We start from the raw sequence: 12,352 nt of genomic DNA on the forward strand, positions 1-12,352 counted from the left end.
ACGGATATACGGACGCAGGGAGAAACGGACGGACATGCAGACGGAAAGATAGATACACGGACAGTCGGAAATAAGGAAACACGGACGGACACACTGAACAAATGGGCAAACGGACATACGGACGGACGGACACACAAGCAGTAGACAGAAAGACAGACCCACCGAAAGTAACACAGACAAACAGACAGACGCACGGACAGACGGAAATACTGACCTAAGGACCGACGGTCATACGTATGACGTAACCATTAGTTCTTCGACAAGAACCGAGGGTTCCAAATGAAAATAACGCCAACTTACAGCATAGCGAATGAAAAGGACATCATGTTAGATAAACCCGCAGGATAGTTTAACAAACACACAGCATGCCATGATAAACACACAGCATACCATGACAGACACGCAGCATACCATGACGAAAACACAGCATACTATGACAAACACACAGCATACCATGACAAACACCTAGCATACCATGACAAAACACAGCACACCATTACATACACACAGCATACCATCACAAACACACAGCATATCATCACATACACACATCATACTATGACAAGCACAAAGCATACTATGGCAAACACAATCATATCATCACAAACACACAGCATATCATCATAAACACACAACATAACTTCACAAACACACAGCATACCATCACATAGACACAGCATACTATGTCAAGCACACAGCATAATATTATAAACACATATCATTTGATTTAACCCCACATCATTTCAATGAAACCTCCGATATATCAATAGTCAACATGAGACAGACGAGGCGTTCCATATTGATTTATTCATGCTCTTTTTTAAACAACGTCTGACTGATTGTGCGACTCAAGCCTGGCACGAATACATAAATGACTCTTCTAGATGTTATTCTTACAGGCAATTTAAAAGTTTATCAAACAGGGAGCGATATTTAGACATTGCTATGCCATCATTGCAGGCAAGCGTTAGCGAGATTTCGTTGTTCGAGCCATAGGTTTCAAATAGAGTGAGGTAGACCAAGATATCTTAAAATATGTGCACATTGTCAAAAATCAGAAAATGATTCCGATAAAATAGAGGATGAATATCATGTATTTTTTAATGTTCTAAATATGAATTAGGCAAACTTATTTGTATAATTGGTATCATGGCAGGCAAATTATTCTGAATTTCTTTGATCTGTTAAGAAATGAAAATGAGTTTGTTATTAAAAAAATATGCTGAAATTAGGCAAACTTATTTGTATAATTGGTATCATGGCTGGCAAACTATTCTGAATTTATTTGATCTGTTAAGAAATGAAAATGAGTTGGTTATTACAAAAATAGCCTTCTATGTTAACCAGTTAATACGTTCTTCATATGGAACGTAATACTTGTAGTTGTAGTATGTTTTTCTCCAGTCAAATGTTATTGTTAATATATACGTAGGGACAACTCTCTGTATTATCTGTATATATATATTATGTGTACATGTTGTTTTATGGGCCGGAGGCCTTTCTTTACAATAAACCTACTACTACAACTACTGTAAAGGTATATTAAGTACACGATTTTGTGTGTGTACTGTTCTGATTTATCAGAGGGCTTGATATTGTTTGCATCATTTGCTTTGTTTGTGTATGCAGTTTATGTGCAACTAAAACTATTGTATAAAATGTTGTACTAGAAGCAACGAATTTAAAAAGGGGTATAATTGGCCTAGTGATATATCCAACAGTATACAATGTAACTCCAAGTATGTCTCTGAATCTGTATGCTCTGATGAGGAGTCATTATAACAACCAATGATACAACGAAACTGTGCGTGACTTAAAAGAGTACAGGGTAACCCTTTACTTTACTGTGCGAATGCGAGGGCTGTCATGTAGCTTCTCTGGGCACATCTCCGATTTTGGCATGATGCGGCTAATATTAACTATATTCATTTGATATGTATAACAAAATCACAATATCACATTTAATATACTGATATTTGACAAAGATACCATTACATAGAGAATAACTGGTTACTGTCCCAGCGTTTTGTAATATATCAGGCAAGGCTTAGAATAATATAATTATTTTATTCGTGCCGAACCTGATATATTACATAACGTTGGGACAGTGACCTGTTTTTCTGTTTATCATACATTTTCTTAAAAATCTGCAAAACAATCCATTTTTTTCTGTTTAAAATGTAAAGATCCCCGCTGATTTTGCTGATCCGGCTTATACACGTTGACATACATGTAGCAACGGCGTTCGAAAAGACGACACGAATAATCGCTTATTTTAAACATCATATAGAGAAAAAAAGTTGTTTGCACTACGAATGGGAAGAGTACACCCGCTTTAATTATAAACGTCTTGAATTGGAGATCAGGAATGAACTACGGCGACAAATTAAATCGAAGAACACACTTCACCAAATAGTTTGGTGACGCCATTTTGGAGATGTGTATTGAAATTGACATTTTAATGATGGTGTCAATATTGACATAAGCGTGTTTAATCGTTTAAAAATTAAATAGTTAAGGACTAGCATACAGTTATCATTTGTCTTGACTTTCTGTGCAACACTTGCGAGTGCAATGACTATATCGATATTTAAGATTTATTGTCCCATTGATGACGTCATTTAACTTATGTAGTGCGGGCTGTCGTGATTATTTTTTAAATAAACGTTCTTGTGATTTATGACTTTAAACTAGAATAAAATATGTACGTTCTTGGTATCAAATTGTTTGTTTTGTTGAACATGATTCATGGTGATAGAAAGTGGTGACTTTATTGCAAATCCCACGTAACTCCAAACATTGACTGATATAAGAACTTCCTGTTGACCATGATATAACAAATATATCAGGCAACGTTATATCAGGCAGATATCTATGCGGTGGTATGATAAATCGTTATACTGATTTCTTATTTACGTGCAATATTTCATGTAACTTGAAAGCACAGGTAAAAACGTGATGGGATTTTATTTTATTAGTTACAATGTCCACAATGTCCGTACGTACATCTCCGCTATACAAAGACACCATCTCCTACGTCCCTCCCATGATTTCTTATATGATCATTCGTCATTTTATGATTTACAAATGCCTATATAATTTCTAATTTCATGTGAAAACTCAATAGCATCTGACGTGTGCAATTAAACGATCAGTTTCATAACAAGTATTTCGTATAATACGTTGCATTTCTTTTAAAATATATGTATATAACGATATACGCTGCCCCGCTTTGGCATTTGCCATGCTTTTGTCCTAGATAAACTGATTGTTTAATCGTTTCAAACTGTTATCGGAGACATTTTCAACAGGGGATTAACTATTTCGATTAATATCATTATTGATATATGGATTGTCAGGGACATTTTCTACTCTGCGTTCGCTGCCTCACAACCGATGATTGCTGGATAAATTCTTAGATTAAAAGACCTTGTTTTTCATACTCGACCGGGTGTTACGAGAGAGGTACAATAAAAGGTATGGTAAAACTATTAATGACTTAACAGGTACATAATAACCGACAGTTGTCTTGTTCCGACATAACGCTTTAATTATATGCTTATCATTGGGATATTTTCTCACGAAATTGGGTGAACAATTCAAACTTACTTGATGGTTATTTAAAATAGTTTAACAACGTTTTACACGTATACCGTATAGATAGGCTTCGGGGCGCTGGAGATGTTCAATCGAGGATGGTTGCGGAAAAACTGGACTTGTCATCCCAGATAATCCGTTTCAGTCCGGACAGGCTAATCTGTGACGACGCTTAAGGCAGATGCATTAAGCCCGGTTTTCGCAGGACGAGGCTCAATAAGATGGGTCCCTAAGAAACGTACCTGATCGCTTGCGGCAACGAGACCGAACTTGATGGGGTCGCAGGTCCGGTAAAGGCTGTACATGGCGATTCCAATGAAGCAGCTGATGTAGAGGATAAGACACATGCCGGGGAAGTTGATCCACATCGCGCTGGAAATAGACGACACGTTTTATTACAAATGGAGATAGAAAACATTAGTCTAATTTGTAAATAGAAAACATGAGTCATTACAATTGGATATAGAATTAAATATCCAATTTTTTGAAATACGGGAGCCGTAAACTGTACATACAACCATTCATAATAGAAGACAGAAGCTATCACAATTACAAATTATAAACACGAGTTATTCGCAATAAATGACAGTTAACGTAACATGCAAACTCAAAGACAGGAACAATCACAGTTGTTATCACAATCACCATCATTTTCATTTTCATCACTATTACTACTTACTCCTACCAAAAGAACGTTGTTCACAACAACCATGGTCATAATCTAATTGCAATTGGCGCGTTATAGTGTACAACATTTTTGCTTTATATAATGACAACTTCAAATAATGTGTTTCGGCCATTAATACTATGTTATCTTTTTATCGTAATTATAAGTTAAAAGACATTAATTATTTAACAATATGACATATTTGACAAAAGTGCCGTCTCGAATTAACCTGAGCAGTCAGCACAGGCCTATCCGAAAAGACGAGTTACGCTTGTGCCCCATCTACCACGTGCTCACGTGGGACCTACATTTGCGCCTCTTTCAGCGATGAGCAGGAGCATGCACGTTGAACCGACGCCTGGTTGACGCCGTAAATGGCTATCCACATGAACCAGCCCCCGACAACCAGCGCCCACACCGTGTGGCGAACTTTCGGGTCGAAACTGAAGCTGAAATGGCATTTACAGCGTTTATTAAAAGTGGTGTATGACAGAATGAGTTGTTCGCTTGTAAAAAAGTACAATGATTAAGAGTGTGTAACCACAATTAAAGGCTATTAAAATCATCAACGTACGTGTATATGAAAATTATTGATTTAACGCTAGTGTTAGATTAAAAATTCAACTCGCCTCTCAAAATCGCAACTTTTAATTTATATTTATGTTGGGATAAACGTTTACACAGACTGCAGTGTTATCGGTTGTAAATAAAAGCGCATAACGGCAGTGTCTGCAGCGCTCCGAGTTTTGCTGTTATCTCACAAATATATTTATATATATTTTTATCATACCACCGCATTGATATCTGCCTGATATAACGTTGCCTGATATATATTTTTATATCATGGTCAACAGGAAGTTCTTATATCAGTCATGTGTGAAGGATGGTCATATTACTCGGAATCAACTGTAAAGTAATCATATTTATTAAAATCGAATCAGATTCAACAACAAAAACACATTGATACCAAGATGTTATATATTTTAAAAACAAAATGCAACACAAATAGCAAAAACATTTTTTACAAATATTAAGCGCGCGTGCTCATGACGTCATTATTAACACGTGAAACAACAAAATTCCTATTCTTTCCCGCTAAAACTGCAGCTTTTAAGCGATTTTTTTCATTATTTCTTTAAAATTGGGGAAGTAGAGGTATGATAAACAGAAAAACAGGTTACTGCCGGATCTTTTAAGCCTCGCCGTTATATTATTCTAAGCCTTGCCTGATATATTACAAAAAGATCAGGCAGTAACCTATTATTCTCTATATATCTAGTTACTGGTACGCAATTGAGATTACACAGTTTTAATTCTTTTTTCCGACACCACCTTCTTGTAAAGCCAAAAGAGCTATGTTTGTTACTTTGGTTGGTGAACTAATGAATTTCACTGGTAATGGCTGGATGTCACTTAATTCTTAGCTTTTTGCAGCTTTTGAAATGTTATCTCGAGCATCATCAACTTGGAGAGCTTTGTGATTAAATAAAAGAGACATGTTCACAGATGTTCATGTTTGTAGTTTTTTGTGTGCACATGTTTAGTTAACTAACACAAAATTATTTTGATTACTTTACAATGAATAAAACATCAAGCAAAATATACAAAAGACCACACATTTGTCTGTCTACTGTTCATTTCTGTAAACAATCCGATACTTTTTACTATTTGTATGCGTCAATTAAGTGATTTCTCTTGTTTTGATTTCTTATACATGTAACCATGATTGTTTTAATTGAGGACTATGTAATAAGATATGTGTCTTAAAGCGAGATGATACGATTTTTATATGTGTTAAATTGTGATAAATTGATAAAAATATGTTACAATAACACAATATAGGCAAGAAAAATTATACATTGAAGACGAATTTCATAAAATGCAGCAAAGACAAATTAGCGCCCCGAGCCGATTGTGACGAAGATATTTCGTACATATTTTCCTACAATAACCGAAGCACTTTTTATTAGGATCGGAGTTAGTGTTCGTGTGTCGTAAGAATAGATTTCGTTGCAGGAAATTAAAATGATCCGTAAAACAAAATTATGTCTTTGTGTCGTATGAACGAATCTGCAATTAAACTAAATTTAGATTCACATCGTACATGCATGATATACATGCTGGCGAATGCGACTGCATATACATTTTCCATTTCAGAAGTAAATATCTGGCTTATTTCGCATTTTTCGACACATGTTTTTCTTAACTTTTATTTTAATTTATATTGAAATATATGTATAATAAGTTGTTTACACATTTTATATAAATTCATAAATGCATACTAAATGATGGATCGTCATCTCATTGTCACACATTTCAATTTAAAACACTTGTCTAAATTTGTTGTTCGAATTAGTCAGGGTGCAGGATCACGTGACTGTGTTGGTTTTTCCCAATTAAACGTTATTGGATGTTGCACACCGGTAAGTTTTGCTTATTTTCAAATAACCTTTTCGAACAATTTTTCTTAAGAATTTCAGCTAGTGCATAAAAGACAGATTTGTATGCTGCTTATGTGAATGTGAAATGCATCCGAATAACTCTATCTAATAAGCCTGTGTACTTGTTCACCGATTTCAAAAGTATTCAAGGATTTATTCTTATATCTTAAGATATCGGCACAAACTGCAAGACAAACTGTTTTTTATGCACTTCAGATTTTAGCATATGTATTTCAATAACTTGAGATATTTGCACAAATAAAGTTCTTAAATGTGTGTTTACATTCTGTCCAACCCGTTTGTACCCCCCTGAAAACCCCGTTGATTCTGCACCCCGTTATTGAACGTAACGTTTTACATTTAGACCAAAGTTTAACGCATAAACAGCCTACAGTTTTTATCCCCGCCATAGGCGGAGGGATATTGTTTTGGCGTTGTCCGTCCGTCCGTCCGCCTGTCTTTCCGTCCGTCCGTCTTTCCGTCCGTCCGTCCGGCACTTTTGTATCCGAGCCATATCTTCGAAGTGCTTTGGTAGATTTCATTGTTACTTGGTTTGAGTATATATATGGATAAAAGGATGATGTACGCAAAATGGCACTGTACACCATCTGTTAATAACGGAGTCATGGCCCTTTGTATCTTGAAAAAAGGCACTTTTGTTTCCGGAGCCATATCTTGGAATTGCTTTGGCAGATTTCATTGAAACTTGGTTTGAGTATACAGTATATATGGATAAGAGGATGATGCACGCCAAATGGCATTGTGCACCATCTGTTAATAACGGAGTTATAGGCCTTTGTATCTTGAAAAAAAAATGCTTTTTTATATAAGCTTAGAGCTTTATCTCCATTAACACATGAGCCAAAGCCATGCAACTTGCCATAGTTGTTCTCTATCATATGGGGTGCTTCACATTCAACTCCCATAATCCTAGCGGCTAGGGTCAAGGTCACACATTGTGGTCAAAGGTCACAAATTTGTTGAATAATTTATTATTTAGTCATTCCTTTAATAGACATCAAGTGATTCTGTAATACTGTCCACAATTGTACTCCATTATCTAGCTGAGTGTCAAATATAAGATCCAGGTTGCTAGGGTCATGGTCAAAGTCACACACAAAGAACAAAATCACACATTTTGATTAAATATGCCTTATTTGGTAAGGATCCTACCATACTAAAATGGATTCTCAAAATGTCCTGATGTAATTGTTCTCAATTATCAGGCAGTGATCTGAATTTTGTTGTTTGCAAACCCATCACAGGTACAAATGAGTTGTCTCTAATTTCGTTACGCTCACAGAAGGGTACTTTTTTACGCATGTACGTGATTTTACACGGACTGGCTTTAATAAGGAAGTATTCTTATCAACGAGGGTATTTTTCAATTTTTCGTACATAATGTAAATTTGCATACATGATTTACGACCCAATATTTCTTTGTCATGTGTTACATGCGGAATGATGGGCATATTGCCTCTTTTCCTGAATAAACATCTACATTATGCTATATTTTCCTCAGTACATTAATTATTCTGTACTACGTATTATATAACAAATGCTATATTATCGGATTCTAAAACATTTCACTTGTCCAGATGTCTCTGTATTTTTATAGAGAATATATTGTACTTCATAACATTGTGTAACAATATGCATGTTTTATTATGACCTTGACTTTGATATGTGTAGAACATCTTTTGTCTACTTTTGTGTACTCATGGGCATTTCTGCCCCGATGTATTTGGAAATAAATCCTAAAAATCCTATATGTCTTTAAAATTGAATGTAAAGGAGAGTTTTCGACGCTTCATTTAATACGGTTTATAGTCAGAGCGTTATCAAAATATTAACTATACTATAACGTTATGTATATGGCAAGCATGGTGAATTTCATTTTTAAACACAGTTTGATAATATTCATTAAAGCGCATAATTCAGCTTAGCTCGTTACAAATCGCCGAGTTTATTAATTTATCATTATAACTTGTTAGAGTATTAAAATACTTTATGTAGCAATTTAAATACTATTTTTTTCTAAAATCCCTTTGACAACGACAAAGACATCAACGCGCAAATGATAAGTAAACAACGGCCATCCCAAACAAAGAATTTATAATCAACTTTAATAAACAATTTGAGGCTTTGATGTGAAGAACCATCGGTCAAGTTAAAATTTAGCTTAGAAAATTTCCCTTTTCACGGCATATTCATACAATAAACTCCTTACTCGTCCCAAACCACCCTTCCACTGATGTCAAAATGTGACCAGGCGTTCTTAAGACCCCCCACTTCGTCCATTCCCTTGATGGCGACGGCGGACAGGCTGCCAAACATCACCAGGACCTGAAATGTGTCCGTCCATAGCACGGCCTTCATACCGCCCTGAAATAAAGGGGTAACTCGGGACGTACAATCAACTGGGAAGGCTACTGGAATTATCATTCACACAATAACTTTTTCGAGATGTATTGTGTTTAAACGTGTTTTGTCAGCCTTATGGTCTTTGCTATGGCGATATCGAGTAATTGTGGCATGTGCCGCAAGCTCCAAAGCAGACAAAGTGGATCAATTTTAGAGTCCAGATATTTTTTGAAAATATCATTATACGTGGACACCTTTACAATTATGCAAGTTTATATATAAATGCTTAAAATATTATAATATACTAGTAGTTTAACAAAACCACATATCAAGTAAACTTGTAATCGGTGTGCGAGGGAATATTAAAAACCATGACGATCTTCTCTGTAATTTATTGAGTTTTCGTGACTATGTCCTGTCGAAATAGTAAATAGTTAATAAACATGTTTGCCTTGCGTGACAAAATACTTATACAAATGTATCCGCCTTGTTGTGTTTTTCCACTTTTTCCATTTAAATTATATTTCACCAAAAGTCTTTTAATGCTGCCAGCATTACACTGGTTGCATTGCAGACCGTTTTACTACATGAAGTTTGTCGAATTCGGACAGAATGCTTGATAAATTAATTAAAAAAACGCATCGTAAAGATGGAAACTACGTGTACCACTGTATGGAGAGATACGGCTTTTTGACTTCAGATCATTTTGTGAAATAAATGTTAACTAATTAAAATTCGAAGGTTAATCGTATACAGTCTGGACAATACAACACTTACTGCTCTTACTCTTACGAAAGCGTGGTCTAGTTCTGGGTACGTATCTTACCAGAGAAGTGTAGAAGGTGCAAACGATGCCGACAGCGATGATTGACCACCACAGAGGAAACCCCGTCACTGAAACATCGACATCAGCACAGCCTCAGAAAACTTTCTCAGGTCCCATGAACACTGTTAAGCTTTATCGCTCTTGAAATTCTGAACAACTCAATCACTTTTAATTAAAGATGTAGAAAAATTATTGTAGCAAAACATGTTTTAGATTTAGATAATGTTAATAGTATGACATTTTTCCTGAAAAAGTTTTGGTTTAAGAAAACTTTCTGTCGTTTATCCCTTTTTGTGACTGGGTGTTAAACACCCATTTAATTTAATCTCTCTCTCTCTCTCGCTCTCGGAGAGCGAGCGCGCGAGCGCGAGCGCGCGAGCGCGCGCGCGAGCGCGCTCAGCGAGAGCGCTCGAGAGGAGAGAAAGCGCGAGAGCGAGAGAGCGAGCGAGCGAGAGAGAGAGAGAGCGAGCGAGAGAGAGAGAGCGAGAGGAGAGCGCGCGGAGAGAGAGCGAGAGAGAGAGCGAGAGAGAGAGAAAGAGGAGGAGAGCTCGCGAGCGCGAGAGAGACGCGCGAGCGCTCGAGAGAGCGAAAGCGCGCTCGAGAGAGAGAGCGAGAGCGAGCTCGAGCGCTCTCGCGAGAGAGACGAGAGCGAGAGAGGCGAGCGAGATCTCTCGAGAGAGAGAGAATCAAGAATCTCTCTCTCACTCTCAGAATATAGATCGCTCGCTCGAATAGATCTCTTCTCTCTCAATAGATTTCTAGAGAGCGCGAGCGCTCTCGCTCTCTCTCTCTCTCTAGCTCTCCTCTCTCGCTCTCGCGCCTCCTCCTCTCTGCTCTCTATCTCTCTCTCTCTCTCCTCTACTGCTCTCCTGCTCTCTCTCGCTCTCTCTCTCTCTCTCTCTCTCTCTCTAGCTCGCTCTCTCTCTCTCAGCTCTCGCTCTTCCTCTCTCTCTCTCTCTCTCTCTCTCTCTCTCTCTCCTCTCTCTCTCTCTCTCTCTTCAATATCTCTCTCAATATCTCTCTCTCTCCTATATACATATACCCGTAGCCAGGGGGGGGGGGGGGGGGCGTTTGGTGCGTTCGCACCCAATTTTTTTGGACGAGTAAATGGACGCGAAAACGGTTATCTATTTTTTCCAGGAACCCAGGGAGTTTTCGTATTTAAGCGTTAAAATAATGTTGTATTCAATATGCAACCGACGGGTAACCATCTTATTGATTTATCGATTAAGTCATTTCCAAGATAGCGCGTGATTTTTATTTACAAATTTTAACCGTAGAATTGTTGAAATCACTAGAAGTCGTGACAGCAAAATTTGAGAAGATCTAAGAAGCCGGTCCCCGAAAAATGGAATTGGAATCTTTGTTACAAATAGATATTTTTTGTCTGTATACTGCACAATTATTAACCTGGCACTCTTATCCGTATAAAATCGATACCTATTTATAGATATTTGATAATAAATGATTGTTTTGTAACTTGTGTCATCGGTATTAATGTCTGTTAAAGCTATAACTGTAATAGATATCATAACAAAATGTAGAAGCCTACTTATGTTGAGTTGATATCCCAGTCCAATAACCTTTTTCGACAATTATCTAAATGGCCGGAGAAAAACATTTTGATTAACTTGAATAAATAAATAATTTTATAATAAGAAAATACATTTTAGATGATTATTAACGGAATTTTATGGCAGCTTCGGAAAATGACTGAAATCAAAGGACACCCTTCGACTATTGCCGAAGACTAACGAGTCATTTGTTATTAACTTTGCATTATACCACGATTTATAACAATACACATTGTGCGCAGCATTTTCGACAGACTGCGTTGTCTTTTTGTTATATCCCCGCACAGACATTTTCGGATCCCCTAAAGGGTTTTCCAGCAAAAATTATCAGCTATGCTCCAGTCATGATAATGTTTTTGTTGAATGACAAGAATACAAATCATTGTTACAAAGCAAGTACTTTAACAACACTTAATGGAATCTGTTCTGCTCCACATACATAACTTTCCACAATGTTTTAATTATGTCAAACTTGACGATAGGAATGTCCTACTCTTAAACAGTTGTTATAAAGAATTTAAAACGTTATAACATATGATCAGATGGACGTTAACGTTTAATTTTCATCAACTGTGACGTATCTTGAGCATATAATGGGCAAATACGTACATCTTTTTTCTTCAACGTCTTGGTATACATTGTTAATGACTTTGGGACCATAGGGCCAGTAGTTTGTGGTTATAGGGTCTTAATGAAGCCTTAAGTGTTATATGTTTCTGAAATTCGTTGAGAAAAAGATAACTTATTTGTAAAAAATAGTTTAACAAAATAAAGTAAACAGTTATACAATTTTGATTTCTTTTTATTATTTTTGCAGATTAAAGAAGACCCAGTTTTGTTAATCAGTGTTTGTTGTACAATACACTATTAGCACATTTAGAGC

General features: G+C 36.5%; 1 protein-coding gene across 3 annotated transcripts in view; it reads right to left on the bottom strand.

The window, feature by feature from the left end:
* The window catches only part of LOC127866034 (sodium-dependent multivitamin transporter-like), a 32,695-nt gene that overhangs the window by 11,740 nt on the left and 8,603 nt on the right, over positions 1 to 12,352 (bottom strand). For all 3 annotated transcript variants that reach the window (XM_052406270.1, XM_052406269.1, XM_052406268.1), the window contains exons 4-7: positions 9,896 to 9,963; positions 8,936 to 9,090; positions 4,573 to 4,713; positions 3,840 to 3,969 (exon numbers count right to left, since the gene is read on the bottom strand). In XM_052406270.1, the coding sequence (XP_052262230.1) occupies positions 3,840 to 3,969; positions 4,573 to 4,713; positions 8,936 to 9,090; positions 9,896 to 9,963 (494 nt within the window). The remainder of the gene's footprint in view (positions 1 to 3,839; positions 3,970 to 4,572; positions 4,714 to 8,935; positions 9,091 to 9,895; positions 9,964 to 12,352) is intronic.

Source organism: Dreissena polymorpha, chromosome 2, assembly GCF_020536995.1.
Source record: "Dreissena polymorpha isolate Duluth1 chromosome 2, UMN_Dpol_1.0, whole genome shotgun sequence".
Lineage (NCBI taxonomy): Eukaryota > Metazoa > Mollusca > Bivalvia > Myida > Dreissenidae > Dreissena > Dreissena polymorpha.